This window comes from Rhinoraja longicauda, chromosome 6, assembly GCF_053455715.1.
Source record: "Rhinoraja longicauda isolate Sanriku21f chromosome 6, sRhiLon1.1, whole genome shotgun sequence".
NCBI classification, from domain to species: domain Eukaryota; kingdom Metazoa; phylum Chordata; class Chondrichthyes; order Rajiformes; family Arhynchobatidae; genus Rhinoraja; species Rhinoraja longicauda.
Window position 1 is genome coordinate 6,059,359 of NC_135958.1, and position 16,708 is coordinate 6,076,066.

General features: G+C 48.5%; 1 protein-coding gene across 1 annotated transcript in view; it reads right to left on the minus strand.

Annotated features, from left to right (window-relative positions):
- Nucleotides 1–16,708, minus strand: part of rbl2 (retinoblastoma-like 2 (p130)) — an 81,441-nt gene that overhangs the window by 61,162 nt on the left and 3,571 nt on the right. The window contains exons 2-4 of the mRNA XM_078400382.1: nt 16,456–16,586; nt 15,118–15,321; nt 13,676–13,740 (exon numbers count right to left, since the gene is read on the minus strand). Coding sequence (XP_078256508.1) covers nt 13,676–13,740; nt 15,118–15,321; nt 16,456–16,586 — 400 coding nt within the window. The remainder of the gene's footprint in view (nt 1–13,675; nt 13,741–15,117; nt 15,322–16,455; nt 16,587–16,708) is intronic.

The window sequence follows — 16,708 nt, forward strand, 5'->3', positions numbered from 1 at the left end:
ATCGAACCCGTGTCTCCGGTGCTGCTAACGCTGTAAGGCAGCAACTCTACCGCCGCGCCACCGTGCCACCCTAAACCTACCCCTTCTCTGAACTTACTTAGATTGATTGGCTACTTTCAAGTTGGTTTGCAATGGGTCCCATCTAAAGCTAGTTTCAGGATGCCGCTGATCATGGAGAAAGCCAATTTGAGACGTAAATGTGACAAAGACAGTGGTTTTGGGCACCTAGAGTTAAATATAATGAAATGAAGCACTCAAGGTGAAGTGTAACTTTCTTACACTTAGAGGCAATACTTTCAATGAAAAAAGTGGCGGCACGGTGGCCCAGCGGTAGAGTTGCTGCCTCACAGCGCCAGAGACCCGGGTTCAATCCTGACCACGGGTGCTGTCTGTACGGAGTTTGTACGTTCTCCCCGAGACCTGCGCGGGTTTTCTCCAAGATCTTCGCTTTCCTCCCACATTCCAAAGACGTGCAGATTTGTAGGTTAATTGGCTTGGTACAAATGTTAAATTATCCCTGATGTGTGCAGGATAGTGGTAATGTGCAGGGATAGTGGTAATGATAGGGGTCGGTGCGGACCCGGTGGGCCGAAGGGCCTGTTTCCGCACTGTATCTCTAAACGTAACTTCTCCAAGCCCCATCAAAATGCTGGAAACGAAGAGATTTGATGTTTAAATAACCACCATGTCTTTGCTTCTAACAATTTGATGGAGTTGGTCTTGAAGGTCATTGTTGACTATATTATAATATTGTAGTGGAACGGAGTTAGCGGTTCAAAACCCCATCAAGAGCAGCAAAACTTATTTATAGTCAATAACACTGCAGTTTGAAACAGTTCATTAATTCGAGATAATAGTCACGATTATATTCAAAATAAATGATTCACTTGCTGTCAAAGATAAAGGCCAACAAACCAGTTCGTACAAATTCAGAGTCGAAAAACATGATCAGTTCCATTCAGTTTAGTTGAGATACAGTACAGAAACAGGCCCTTCGGCCCACCAAGCCCGTGGCGACCAGCGATCCTCGTACTATCCTACACACCAGGGACAATTTACATTTTTTACCGAAGGCAATTAACCGGCAAACCTACACATTTTTAGAGTGTGGGAGGAAACCGGAGCACACGGGGAAAACCCAGGCGATCACAGGGAGAACGTACAAACTCTGTACAGACAGCACCCGTAGTCAGGTTCGAGCCTGGGTCTCTGGCGCTGTGAGGCAGCAGCTCTACCTGCATCCTACACGGTGGCAAAGCGGTAGAGTTGCTGCCTTACAGCGAATGCAGCGCCGGAGACTCAGGTTCGATCCTGACTACGGGCGCGTAGGTTCACTAGGTTAATTCCCGGAATGGCGGGACTGTCGTATGTTGAAAGGCTGGAGCGATTGGGCTTGTATACACTGGAATTTAGAAGGATGAGGGGGGATCTTATTGAAACATATAAGATAATTAGGGGATTGGACACATTAGAGGCAGGAAACATGTTCCCAATGTTGGGGGAGTCCAGAACAAGGGGCCACAGTTTAAGAATAAGGGGTAGGCCATTTAGAACGGAGATGAGGAAGAACTTTTTCAGTCAGAGAGTGGTGAAGGTGTGGAATTCTCTGCCTCAGAAGGCAGTGGAGGTCAGTTCGTTGGATGCTTTCAAGAGAGAGCTGGATAGAGCTCTTAAGGATAGCGGAGTGAGGGGGTATGGGGAGAAGGCAGGAACGGGGTACTGATTGAGAGTGATCAGCCATGATCGCATTGAATGGCGGTGCTGGCTCGAAGGGCTGAATGGCCTACTCCTGCACCTATTGTCTATTGTCTATTGTACGGACTCCAAAGACGTACAGGTATGTAGGTTAATTGACTGGGTAAAATGTTAATTTAAAAAAATTGTCCCTGGTGTGTGTAGGATAGTGTTAATGTGCGGGGATCACTGGGCGGCGCGGACTCGGTGGGCCGAAGGGCCTGTTTCCGCACTGTATCTCTAAATCTAAAAATCCTTCTTGTTTTTGACCAACGCCTCAATTTCCCTCATCAGCCAAGCTTCCTTTCGTTTGCCAGCTTTGCCCCTTCACTCTAACGGGGACGTACACATCCTGAGCTTTGATCAGCACACTTTTAAAAACATCCCACTTGGCCGATGTTCCTTTCCCCTCAAATGACCTGCTCCAGTCAACTTGAGCGAGACCTTCTCTCGTACCCTCAAAGTTGGCCTTATCCCAGTTGAGCATTTTACCCGGTGCTAAACAGTACTCTGGAAAGAAGCTGAGTGGATGGAAGAACAGTTTTGTGATGTTTGATAATATTCCTGGATGTTTCCCAGTGCTGTGGCTGAAGGAGTAGATTGGATTGGAGTGTAAGCTTCTTATTTTCCAAAAAGTATCTACAAATGCCATTTAAATAACTGTCTGGAGCTTTAAGACAGACACAAAATGCTGGAGTAACTCAGCGGCTCAGGCAAAATCTCTGGAGAAAAGGTATAGGTGGCGTTTCGGGTCAAGACCCTGCTTCAGACTGACAGTCAGGGTAAAGGGAAACTTCAAGGGAAGGTGTGAAAAGGTACAAAGAAGAAAAGAATGAAAGGTATGAAAAGAACAAATCAAGGCCAGCAAGGGTGATCAAGGAAAGGTGGAGCCCACAATGGTCCATTGTTGGCTGTGGAGGTGATGATAACAAGGGGGATGATAACGAACAGTGAAACTAAGCAGGAAGACAGTGAACCTTGGAGGACGATTAGAGTGGGGGAGGTACGGAGAGAGAGGGCTTGCACGGGTTGCAACGGCCACTGTAAATCCCTAGTTTATAGGGAAGAGAGACACAAAATGCTGGAGTAACTCAGCGGGTCAGGCTGCATCTCAGGAGAGAAGGAATGGGTGACGTTTCGGGTCACGGGGAGAACGTGCAAACTCCATACAGACAGCGCCCGTAGTTGGGATCAACCCGGGTCTCTGACGCTGTAAGGCAGCAACTCTACCACTGCGCCACCGCGCCGCACTTTTTAACAGTTAAAAATGTATTTTTGTTACTGCAAGTTAAAAACACTAAAGGCTACTTGCGACATTGTTTAATGGAGTAGCATTGCACAACCGTCGGTCATAGCCGATGCTTGTTAATGTCCATTGCCTCCCACAGTGTAACGAGCAGCCTGTGTTCTTATAGAGACAGTGGTGTCTGAGTACTATGGGGATCGCACTGCCCGCTATCACCAAAATCCAAAATTGGCAAGACCGAACGTAGACTTGGCAATCGCTTCGCTGGACACTTGCGATCAGTGCGCCTTGCCCTCCGTGATCTCCCGGTTGCCAAACATTTTATCCGCCCCTCCGCCCTGTCCCATTCCCACACTGACCTTTCCATCCTGGGTCTCCTGCACTGTCAGAGTGAGGCCACACACAGATTAGAGGAGCAGCACCTCATATTTCACTTGGGCAGTTTACAACCCAGCGGTATGAACATTGATATCTCTAATGTCAAGTAAACTCCTGCATTTCTTCCCCACCCTCTCTCCACCCTCCCCCACCCTAGTCATTCCACTGTCCACGTCCCTGTATCCTCGCCATTAGCACATCTTCCCCAGATTATGGACTCCACCCTTCCCGAAGCCATCTGTTGCCGGACCTATTTTGTTCTGGCCTTTTCTCGTCACAAGATACCCCCCCCCCCCCACTTCCTTCACCTCCATCTTTCACTCTGAAGAAGGGTTCCGACCTGAAACGTCACCTATTCCTTTTCTCCAGAGATGCTGCCTGACCCGCTGAGTTACTCCAGCATTTGTGTCTATCCGTTCGACACAGGTCCGTAATTTAGTTTAGTTTAGAGATACAGCACAGAAACAGGCCCTTCGGCCCACTGAGTCCGCACCGACCAGCGATCCCCGCACACTAATACTATCCTGCACACACGAGGAACAATTTACAAATTTTCCCAAGCCAATTAACTAACAAAACTGCAAGTCTTCGGTGTGGGAGAAAACTGGAGAAACCCCACACGTTCACGGGGAAGAGCGTACAAACTACGTACATGCAGCACCCGTAGTCAGGAACAAACCTGGGTCTGTGGTGCTGTAAGGCGGCAACTCTACCGCTGTGCCACCGTGCCGCCCAAATAGAGAGGGTAGACTGGGTGATACCTTTTGCAAGCTTGAAGTACAGCACCTTACCTCAGCAAAAGCTGTTTGCAAGCCCTGTAGGACATTAAACGCACTGAACTTGGGCTTATCGTTCCAACTTCTCCTCCAAGCTAGAGGCTGGAACAGCTTTGGCGATTCGACTGTGAAGCTGAGAGAGTTACAAGAGCAGCCCAGCCTCTGACTGAAGCCGACAAGTGGCTGAATCCTGAGGAGGGAGTGAGCAAGCAAGCCTGCACAGGTCGGTACCAATCCCTGTAAACACAATTATCCATCGCTGCACAGACCACAGAGGTTCCAGCATGATCAAACACTGCCTGCGCGTCCAGTGTCCCAGCTGCAGTCTGCTGAGGCTGGAGCAAAGTACCTGGCAGCCTGTGCTGAAATGTCAGGGTGCAATTAAGTCTTCAGCTGTAGCTGCAGCCAAAAGCTGTTCTACTCGTCCAAAGTCAACACGAGTGTGACATGCCAAACCCTCCAGCCATGTTGATGGGATTTCTAGAGTTTAGAGGTTAGAGATACAGTGCAGAAACAGGCCCTTCGGCCAACCGAGTTCGCACCGACCAGCGATCATCGCACACCAAAACTATCCGACACACACTGGGGACAATTTACAATTATGCCTGTGATGTTTGATGGACTGTGTGGGGTGGGAGGACCCGTTGCTCCTCCCGTGCAGCAGGTGACGCTGCACAGGACAAAGGGAGATGTTTTGTACATAGTTATCTGGGCTGTATACAGTGTGGAGTGTGCAGTCAGATTGTGAGGTTGCAGCCATTTTACTTGTCTTGCTGCCAGCATTGAGTTACTGCAATAAAGACTTCTGTTGTACCTTGAAGACTCGCAAAGTTTCATACAGGCGTAGAACAAGAACACGAAAATGCCGAAGCCAATTAACCTACAAACCTGTACGTCTTTGGAGTCTGAGAGGAAACTGGAAACACCTGGACAAAACCCACACGGTCACGGGGAGAACGTGCAAACTCCGTACAGACAGCACCCGTAGTCGGGATCGAACCCGGGTCTCTGGCGTTGTGAGGCAGCAATTCTACCGCTGCGCCACCGTGCTGCCCTCAATGAACAAACTGCCAAGAATTCACCACAGACTGATGATTCCGCAATGGGAACTGTTGTGATATTGCTGGGACTACTTTGTGTATCCAAGGACTACTTTGTATGCCTGTGTATATAAGTGATTGGTGTGATTAGGCGGTCACTCTGGATCCAGGCGGCCTTGGAACAAACAGCCTGGAGTACAAGCTGCACCATGATAACATCTTAAACATGTGTTCAGGACCACGAAGAACAACATGGTGGCAGCGGTTTGGGTGTTTAGCCTAGAAAAGGAAATCAACAAAAACCCCAAGAAAAAAAAGTTAACAAGTGCGTAAGAAAGAAAAAAAAAAAGAAGGTTAACAAAAAGGAACCCAGCAAAAAGGTTAACAGGAAGATAAGATAAAGCCCTGAAGAACGAAAAAAGTTTCCCGCTCGGCAAGGGGCCAATATATGTAGGTATACATACCTGCTCAGTAGTCAGCGGCGAGCTGCCGACGTGACGCTGCAAGCTGCTGAGGGCGGTGTGTGAAGGGAAGGCCCACATCGCGCCCCAGCACCTGTGCAGGCCCGAGATTAGGAGCCTGCGACTGCTTCGTGGGGGAGAGACCGGAGGCGACCGGGAGACCCGACACCCACGGAGGTGTGCGGTGACCGGGGAAGACCGACACCCACGGAGGTGTGCGGCGACCGGGAGACCCGACACCCACGGAGGTGTGCGGTGACCGGGAAAGACCGGGAGACCCGACACCCACGGAGGCGTGCGGTGACCGGGGAAGACCGACACCCACGGAGGTGTGCGGCGACCGGGGGAGGCTGGGAGACCCGACACCCACGGAGGTGTGCGGTGACCAGAAAGACCGGGAGACCCGACACCCACGGAGGTGTGCGGTGACCGGGGAAGACCGACACCCACGGAGGTGTGCGACGACCGGTAAGACCGACACCCACGGAGGTGTGCGGCGACCGGGAGAGCCCTGGAGGAGACCGACACCCACGGAGGTGTGCGGCGACCGGAGGGGGTCGGCGACCAGAGGGACCGACCACCCGCGGAGGTGCGGCGGCCGGTAAGGCCGAGGCACTACATACTCACCCAGGCGCGTCGACGGTAGAGTCGGGACGGCCCTGGGCCCGAGGCAGCGGCAGCGCGTTCGAATTGCGCGGCAGCTGCCAGGAGCACCTGTGGGCGGGGCTGGGGAGCACCTGTGGGCGGGGCTGGGGAGCACCTGTGGGCGGGGCTGGGGAGCACCTGTGGGCGGGGCTGGGGAGCACCTGTGGGCGGGGCTGGGGAGCACCTGTGGGCGGGGCTGGGGAGCACCTGTGGGCGGGGCCGGGGAGCACCTGTGGGCGGGGCCAGAACGCAGCGGCAGCGCGTTCGAAAAATTGAGCGGCAGCTGCCGGGGAGCACTTGTGGGCGGGGCCAGCGCGCACTGCAGAGGAGGCGCGATCGCAATGCGATTACAGCAGTGGGAGCCCAGCAGTGCCAGCCCAGCAGTGGGAAACCAACAGTGCCAGCCCAGCAGTGCCAGCCCAGCAGTGGGAGCCCAGCAGTGGGAGCCCAGCAGTGGGAGGCCAGCAGTGGCAGGCAAATCATGGTGGTGGAGCATCTAGAGCCTACACTACGTTTGATCTACACAGCACGTCTTCTTGAGGGGAAGATATGGAACAAAATGAATATTTTGTGTTTAATGACCTGTGTAGTGATCTGTGTACTGAAAGCTTAATGTATTATATTTGATGCTTTTGTATATATGTATATATCTGTGGAGTGACCACCCGGAGATGAGTGACCACCCGGAGATGAGTGACCACACGGAGTGAGTGACCACCCGGCGATGTGTGAAATTCCGCAGAGGAGTGACCACCATGATGGCGAAAAAAGCAATTGTGTTTAATTGTGTTTAGTTGTGTTATTGGTTTTGTTTGCAAAAAGCAATGGTGTTTTGGTTTTGTTTGTTAAATATATTTTAGCCCTCGAATGGTAAAGAAAACAATTTTATATAAGACAAGGGGGATGTTGTAATATATAAGACAAGGGGGATGTTGTGATATTGTTGGGACTACTTTGTGTATCCAAGGACTACTTTGTATGCCTGTGTATATAAGTGATTGGTGTGATTAGGCGGTCACTCTGGATCCAGGCGGCCTTGGAACAAACAGCCTGGAGTACAAGCTGCACCATGATAACATCATAAACATGTGTACTCGTGGTCCTTCCAGAGTCACAAAAATGGTACAACAGGTACAGGACCACGAAGAACAACGGGAACCAATTCACCAGCTGCACATTTTCTGGTTGAAATGCTGCTTTAAACCTGCTTTTAAAAACATGACTGTATTTCTTCAGGAAAATATTAAAATAATTTTAGGATCAGAACAAAGTGTTTAAACTCAGAAAGTAATTTTTAAACCATAATTAAGATGTACGGTGGACTTTATTGTTATGGATAGAAAAGGTTTAGACGGAATGTGTAGGAAGGAACTGCAGATGCTGGTTTACACCGAAGATAGAAACAAAATGCTGGAGTAACTCAGCAAGTCAGGCAATATATCTAGATTTTTAGATTTAGAGATACAGCGCGGAAACAAGCCCTTCGGCCCACCGAGTCTGCGCCGCCCAGCGATCCCCGCACATTAACATTATCCTACACACACTAGGGACAATTTTTACATTTGCCCAGTCAATTAACCTACATACCTGCACGTCTTTGGAGTGTGGGAGGAAACTGAATATCTCGGAGAAAACCCACGCAGGTCACGGGGAGAGCGTACAAACTCCGTACAGGCGGCGCCCGTAGTCAGGATCGAACCTGAGTCTCCGGCGCAGCATTCGCTGTAAGGCAGCAACTCTACCGCTGCGCCACCGCGCCGTCCTTAGAGAAAGGAACAGGTGACGTTTCGAGTCAAGGTCTGAACGAAGTGTCTCGACCCGAAACTTCACCTATTCCTTTCTCCAGAGATGCTGCCTGACCCGCTGAGTTACTCCAGCATTTTGTGTCTGTCTAAGGTTTAGAGGGATATGGGGCAGACATTGCCTGCAGTCCGTCTGTCTTTTGTGTTTTTTGTTGTTTTTGTCTGAATTGTAGTTTTAATATGGTGTAGTGTTTGTATGTTATGTTTTGGTGGGGGGGGGGGGGGGGGGTGGGAGGGAACGGGAACTGTAACATTCTCTCTCCCGAACGGAGACGCGACCTTTGTTTCTGTGTCGTGTCTCCGTTCCCGTTGCGGCCTACCACCGGCCATGCACCTGGGACCACCTGGGGCTCTGGTTCGCAGAGCCCGCGGCCCGGACTCACCACCTGCGGCGCTGGCTGCCTGCGGATGCTGCGGGAGCGGCTGCGACTCGTCTCCGGAGGCTCCGGCGCGGGCCGCGTGGACGTCAGAAGCCCGCAAGCCCCTGGATGGGGGCCGACATCGGGAGCTCCGGCAGCGGCAGAGGCAGCGTGTTCGCCCGCCCCGAATCGCGGGGCTTGGGTCGGCCCGCCGCGGACCTTTCACCGTCCGGCGCTGCCTAAAATAGGCCGTGGGATTTTTCACCGCCCAGCGGGGGCTTCAATATCGGGAGCCCCGACCGGCCCGACGTGGCAACTCCAACAGCCTGACCGCGGGACAAGACGGCAGGGAAGAGAAAAAGACATTCTGGCCTTCCATCACAGTGAGGAGGGACTGGAGGAAACTCACAGTGATGGATGTTTCTTTTTGTTTGGTGTTAGTTGTGATTGTATGTGTTATTGCATTTTTATTGATTAATCTTATTGGTCTTATTGTTCAACTGCGGGTAATGTTTCATTTCACTACACATTTATGTGTATGTAACAAATAAACGACTATTGACTATTGACTATTGACTAGTGTAGATGGAGCATCTTGGTCAACATGGACAAGTTGGGCCGAAGGGCCTGTTCCTGTGCTGTGTGACTTTATGACTCTATCCACTTGTTCAAGCACTAAGTAGTGAAGTGGAAGGGTAGTGTCACAGGGTGCACAAGACAGTGGGGACTATGGACATTTACCTGCTCCAGGTAAGGGCAGGAATAGTTGCCTCTATTCCAAATACTTACACACATATAAATGCTGAAGGAAAAGACAAACACCTTCATCATGTTTGGAGGAATATGGACCAAGCGCAGGTAGGTGGGACGAGTGTAGCTGGGACATGTTGGCTGGTGTGGGCAAGTTGGGCCGAAGGGCCTGTTTCCACGCTGTATCACTCTATGACTCAAGCCAAACTCATGACGTGTGCAAACTCTACCGACAGCAGTTGTGCAGCTGGTGGAGCTGCTGCCTCACAGTAACAGGGACCCGAGTTCGATCCTGACCTCGGGTGCTGTCGGTGTGGAGTTTGCACGTTCTCACTGTGACTGTCGTGGGTATCTTACGGATGCCCCCATTTCCTCCCATGTCCCCCCAAAGACGTGAGGATTTGCAGGTTGAAATGGCCGCTGAAAAATGCCCACAAATGTGAAAGGAGTGCATATGAAAGTAGGATAACATTGACCCAATGATGTGAACCGGTGATCGATGGTCAGCATTGATTCGGTGGGCCGAAGGGCAGGTTTCCATGCGGTATCTCTAAACTAAATTATTTCTACCCACATCCCCAGAATACAAACAATCTCGTAAAACACAATGACTGAATTTTTGATGAGGCCAAGTCAAGGCCTCACAAATTGTACTGGTTTTATTTCTAATTGTCCTCAATTAATCACAAAGAGTTTGAGATGTCCCCACTGAATCAATTTTCTTATTAATACTCAAATCTGTGCACAGTTGTGTGACTGCATTAGTTGGGATATGGGCCAAACGTGGGCCTGTGGGACTAGTGTAGATGGGGCATGTTGGTCAGCACGGACAGGTTTGGGCTGAAGCGCCTGTTTCCACACCGTACGACTCTGACCCTAAGTCAGGAGATGAGGTTTTGCCTCAGGGTTCCCTGTCTATGAACTGGTTTAGTTTAGAGATACAGTGCGGAAACAGGCTCTTTCGGCCCACCGGGTCCGTGCCGGCCAGCGATCCCCGAACATTAACACCATCCTATACCCACTCAGGACAATTTTTACATTTACCAAGCCAATTAACCTACAAACCTGTCCGTCTTTGGACCACTGAGTCCGTGCCGACCAGCGATCATCGCACACCAAAACTATCCGACACGCACTAGGGACAATTTACAATTATACCGAAGCCAATTAACCTACAAACTTGTACGTCTTTGGAGTTTGGGAGGGAAACCGAAGATCTCGGAGAAAACCCACGCAGCTCCCGTAGTCGGGATCAAACCCGGGTCTCCGGCGCTGCATTCGCTGTCATGCAGCAACTCTACCGTTGCGCCACCGTGCCGCCCTAACCACGGTCTCGGAACCACAGTATGTGGCTGGTCCAGCTACGTTTCTGGACAATGGCAACATCCAAAACATTGATGAGAATGGGATCAGTGACGATACCACTCTGGGCAGAGAGCTGAGACTCTCTCCTATCGGAGTTTGTGGAGATGAGGAACGCAGTGATTAACCTAGCACACAAGGTTGCAAAGCCCATGCAAAGTCCAGTGGCCCAAGCAAACAAATAAGATAGATCTGGCTCTGCGTTCCTGATCTCCACAAGTTGACAATGAGAATATCACAAAGGAATAATATAGAAAAGGGTTAAAAATTCACAGGTCGTGATGAAAGGCAGGACAATATTGATTTTGATACTGCAGAAATACTGGATGTAATGCTTAAAATTGGGATGGGAAGGGCAAGAAATGGGAGGGATATTGAATCCAATAATAGCAATTGTATCACCCTAGGTCAAAATATTAATTTTAGAACTATATGAAGTTGCAAATTTGCAGCTAAGCATACAAAAATTGCTTTATCATACCTTTTTTTTTTGGTCAACCAAGTCTTTGTGGTGTGGAATTCCATTGTAAGGATATCATGCAACCAATAAAATTATTATAATGAACCTGATTCAACATCGCAATTTCCTTTGCTAATGCTTGATAATTGAAGCAGACTTTGGATTGAGGATTTAAGGATATAAAAATACTGCGGCGTTGAATTTAATCCACTTAGTTTGCACACAATGGATGAGGTGCAGTCTTATGATTAGGATACAGGAGATTTTGATGTAACATTTAGTTAGTTAGTTAGATAGAGCTCTTAATGATAGCGGAGTCAGGGGGTATGGGGAGAGGGCAGGAAAGGGGAACTGATTGTGGATGATCAGCCATGATCATATTGAATGGCGGTGCTGGCTCGAAGGGCCGAATGGCCTACTCCTGCACCTATTGTCTATTAACACAACAGAATGTGTAGAAAGGAACTGCAGATGCTGGTCTAAACCGAAGATAGACACAAAAAGCTGGAGTAACTCAGCGGGACAGGCAGCATCTCTGCAGAGAAGGAATGGGTGACATTTCGGGTCGAGACCCTTCTTCAGACTGAAGAAGGGTCTCGACCCGAAACATCGCCCATTCCTTCTCTCCAGAGATGCTGCCTGTCCTGCTGAGTAACACAACAGAAAGGATACTGTTGGCACTTCAAACACAAGTACTGACATCATTTGGGTTATTGAGAGGGCAGGATGACCTGTGGAGATTAATACCAGAATCCACAGTTCTTAGAGCAAACCTTTACTGGAACCGTAAACTGCCATTAAGACAGAGCCTGATGCAAATCCACCCTCCATACCAACAAGCCACTCTAAAGATAATGAACAGGAGTAACACTTCATTGGCAGAGAACAAGGGACAGTTAATGATTTCCTACATTTCCAGTCATTATCTGAAGGTCACTGAAGTTGAGCTGGTGCCAAGTGTCTGAGAAGGAAGTGATTGCAGACAAAAGCAAAGGCTTAACTGCTGGCTGCCGAGACTGCCTGAAGGGCGGAGCATGGTGCAGCGGGTAGAGCTGCTGCCTCACAGCGCCAGAGATCCGGGTTCAATCCAGGCAGGCCTTGGGTGCTGCCTGTGTGGAGTTTGCTTGTTCTCCCTGTGGGTTTCGTCCCTGCGCTCCAGTTCCCTCCCACGGGTCCCAAAAGTTTGTAGAGTAATTGGCCTCTGAAGATTGTCCCTGGTGTGCAGGGAGTGGAGTGGTAAGTGGGATAACATAGAACTAGTGTGAACGGGTGATCGATGGTCGGCATGGACTCGGTGGGCCGAAGGGCCTGTTTCCCTGCTGTACCTCTAAACTAATCAATTAACCACTTTGCCTTTACATTTGGAGAGGGTGGTGGGTGCGTGGAACGCGATGCCAGTGGTGGTGGTGGAAGCAGATACTATAGTGGCATTTTAAGCAGAACTATAAAAGACAAGGACTGGAATGATTAAAAAAAACATCCCGAGTCTAATACTGACAATGGGAAAACATTTTAGTTCTTTGCAGCTTTTTTCAAGTAGCCTAATGTTTGCTGATAATCAGAGGTGACCCTAATCTTAAACTTGTGTAGGAAAATAACTGCAGATGCTGGTACAAATCGAAGGTATCACAAAATGCTGTAGTAACTCAGCAGGTCAAGCAGCATCTAGGAGAGAAGGAATGGGTGACGTTTCGATCAGTTTGAAGAAGGGTCTCGACCCGAAACATCATCCATATCAGTCTGAAGAAGAGACTCGACCCGAAACGTCACCCATTATCAGTCTGAAGAAGGGTCTCGACCCGAAACGTCATCCATTCCTTCTCTCCTAGATGCTGCCTGATCTGCTGAGTTACTCCAGCATTTTGTGATACCTAATCCTAAACTTCATACTTCACAGAATGGTAGCACATTAAAGATATCACTACAATCATTGCAGTAACAAAATAATTACTGTACAGGTTTATTGCGTGCTTGGATCTTGGATTAGACTCTGCATTCAGTGTGGGTAGTAGTCTGTGAAACATTCATTGCATTATTCAGACAGGAACCGTTAAGTTAAATATCAGTGGTTTAATGTACCCAAACATTTTATTAATTGGGTCAACAGGCAGATAATTTGATTATTTCACTGGGCCAGCTGCTTTGATAATTTCTTAACATGAAAAGTATCAACAAAAGTGGAAACATTTAATCAGGAAACGAACAATAACTACACTCTGGTGTGCAGCAACCATCTATCACACGCACACTCGTTCTAAGTCATCCCACTTCCTCGTCCACTCCACACACACTCGGGAGAAATTGACAGGAGCCAATTAACCTACAAACCCGCACACCTTTGGAATGTGGGAGGAAACCGGAGCACACGGAGAAAAGGTCACAGAGAGAACGTACAAACTCCGCACAGAAAGCACCATAGATTGGGATCGAACCCGGACCTCTGACGCTGTGAGGCAGAAGCTCCGCCTTGACACTTTAATGCCTTAACCTTTATCAGCCTTGATCACAATGAATGGCAGCCAAATGGCCTCCTCCTGCACCTAAGTTCTATGTAACTTATCCAATGATTTGTTTGGTTCAAGGCATTCCTACTGTCGATTAAAAGTTGCACTCTGGCTGATAAAAACTCTCCCCAGTTCCGCACAATGTTTTATCTGCTTACCTTTGGCCTGAACAAACAGCACCCAGCAAAAGTTAAACACTTCGGAGACTGTGCATGGTTGACGTCTGTGGAGGAAGAACATTTAACATTACCACTTCCTGCACAATGGCTACATTGCAGAGAACGTTTCATCCATTGCAGAGAACGGACAATGCACTTTGATGAGATTGGAGCAACTGCCTTTTCTTTCAACAATTAGTTCATTTCTGAGAGATGGTTTTATAAGTTTCCCTCGAATTTGACGTGAAGCAGTCTTTGCCACGAACACAAATATAATGAACAGCAGAGAGGTCAAGAAAGTTCTATGACCAAAAATCGATGTTTAATTTACAATATTCATTGGGTTTTCTTTCCAATTAATTTTGCCCATCCAAAAAATAAAAATCAGATCATCTTAGAACAGGAGATGGCAGAAGATCACTGTCATAAAGTCGTACAGTGTGGAAACAGGCCCTTCGGCCCAACACGCCCACACCGACCAACATGTCCCAACTACACTAGTCCCACCTGCCTGCGTTTGGCCCATATCCCTCTGAACTTGTCCTGTCCATGTACCTGTCCAAATGTTTCTTAAATGTTGTGATAGTCCCTGCCTCAACTACCTTCTCCGGCAGCTCGTCCCATACACCCACCACCCTTTGTATGAAAAGGTAATTAACCTATTTTTAATATTGGTTATCACAAGCTTTAAAAAAAATATATATATATATATATATTTTTTTTAAAATTCATATTGAATTCTCCTATTTTAGGTAACTTCTAACTACCTCCCCTTGCCTCAAATCCTCCCTTTCTGCCCCACATCCCCAATTTCTCCCCCCCCCCTTGCCCCATCTGGACTCCCACCTACCTCTCCCCTCCACTCCTGCTACTTTCATCCCTCCGGCTTCACAATCCGCAACTCTTCGAACCTGTCTCACAACTTCTGCTCTTATCTCTGGCCTTTGTTCCAACTATCAAAAACACCCCCTGCCACATCCACCTGCCCTAATTATTCAAAGGGTAAACCCTTTTATTCATGAGTTTAGTTTGGTTTAGTTTATTGTCACGTGAACCGAGGTACAGTGAAAAGCTTTTTTGAATGCTATCCAGTCAGCGGAAAGACAATATACGATTACAATCGAGCCATCCCATCCACAGTGTACAGATACAGGATAAAGGGCTGTAGGAATAGAGATTTAACCTGTTCAGTGCCACCCCCCAAGTATCTCGGGTCACAGCCAATGGTGAAAAAAAAACTGGCAGTGAACAGGTTAACAGTGTGGAGCGACTGTAATGTGTAATTGTAGATCCGCTCCTGTGACCAGCACACAAAGAGTCGCCTGGGTTGGGTGCGATCCTGGAATGGGATCCTGCACCCTTTTATTCAGAGGGTCCATCCATTAATTTTGAGATGCTAGCTGCACAAGACACCAGGTTTCTTTCGCCATCTCCGGCCTCACCTCTGCTTCCGGCCCCTGTGCTGACGCAGCGCTGGAACTTCCTGGCGGTCCTTAAAAATGTCGCAGAAGATGGGCTTGCACTTCTTGAAGATGACGGCGGAAACAATGAAATTCCTCTCCAGCTTCTCGGTGCGTTCCCTGAGCTCTTGCGACAGGTTTGCCATGTCTGCCCATTTCTGCATTTTGTTAAAGAACTCTATTAAACTGAAACAAAACAAAAAAAGAAAATCAGCATTTTTTGTTTATAATGCAACAACACCAACGATTGCAATAAATTTGTGGTGTGAATTCCAGGGTAAAATGGTCTTTTGATAAGGGACCGTGATCAGACAGGGGCCGAAAGAGACTTCCATTCGCACATTCAATTAAGTGTTGCCACATTTTTTGGAACCTGTTGCATTTAAACCACTGTTGACAAGCCCTCAAATGGCGGAGATTATTTTGGAGTCATGCTGCACAGGAAAGGGTGGCACGGTGGCACAGCGGTAGAGTTACTGCCCTACAGCGCCAGAGACCCAGGTTCAATCCCGACCTCGGGCACAGTCAATAGACAATAGACAATAGGTGCAGGAGTAGGCCATTCAGCCCTTCGAGCCAGCACCGCCATTCAATGCGATCATGGCTGATCACTCTCAATCAGTACCCCGTTCCTGCCTTCTCCCCATACCCCCTCACTCCGCTATCCTTAAGAGCTTTATCCAGCTCTCTCTTGAAAGCATCCAACGAACTGGCCTCCACTGCCTTCTGAGGCAGAGAATTCCACACCTTCACCACTCTCTGACTGAAAAAGTTCTTCCTCATCTCCGTTCTAAATGGCCTACCCCTTATTCTTAAACTGTGGCCCCTTGTTCTGGACTCCCCCAACATTGGGAACATGTTTCCTGCCTCTAATGTGTCCAATCCCCTAATTATCTTGTATGTTTCAATAAGATCCCCCCTCATCCAGTCCGGACGGAGTTTGCACGTTCCCCTGTGACTGCATGGGTTTTCTCTGGGTGCTCTGGTTTCCTCCCACGTCCCAAAGACATGCGGATTTATAGGTAAATTGTCTGCGAATTGTCCCTGGAGTGTCTTGTATAGAACTAGTGTACCAACTAGATTGTTGGTCAGCATGGGCTCGGTGAGCCAAAGGGCCTGTTTCCATGCTGTGTCTCCAAACTAAACTAATCAGACACCAAGGCCAACCATATTCATGCCAGCCTGCAAGTAACCACTCTGCTGTAGGTTTTAATAGTGTGGGCTTGCCATTGAATTTGAGGTGCTTTGTAACTGGGCTTTGAAGAGAAAACAAATTAACTACTGAAAGAACGACTTGATCAGAACTAGTGTTAACACTACCTGAATTCACAACAGCGTAGGATCTTTCTCAAGGAGATGCAGTTTCCTTCTACAATTCCTTGTCCCACTGATGGGATAGCCTTTCTACACGCTACGTACAAGGCACAGGCCAACCAGTGAAGATCTTCTCCCTGAAATAAAACAGCCCCCAAAATTACATGACTGTTAACCAATAGACGAAACTTAATTACACGCCGTTTGTATTTTACCAACAGAACTTTGTGACAAACCTTCACGGAAACCTGTTGTAAAC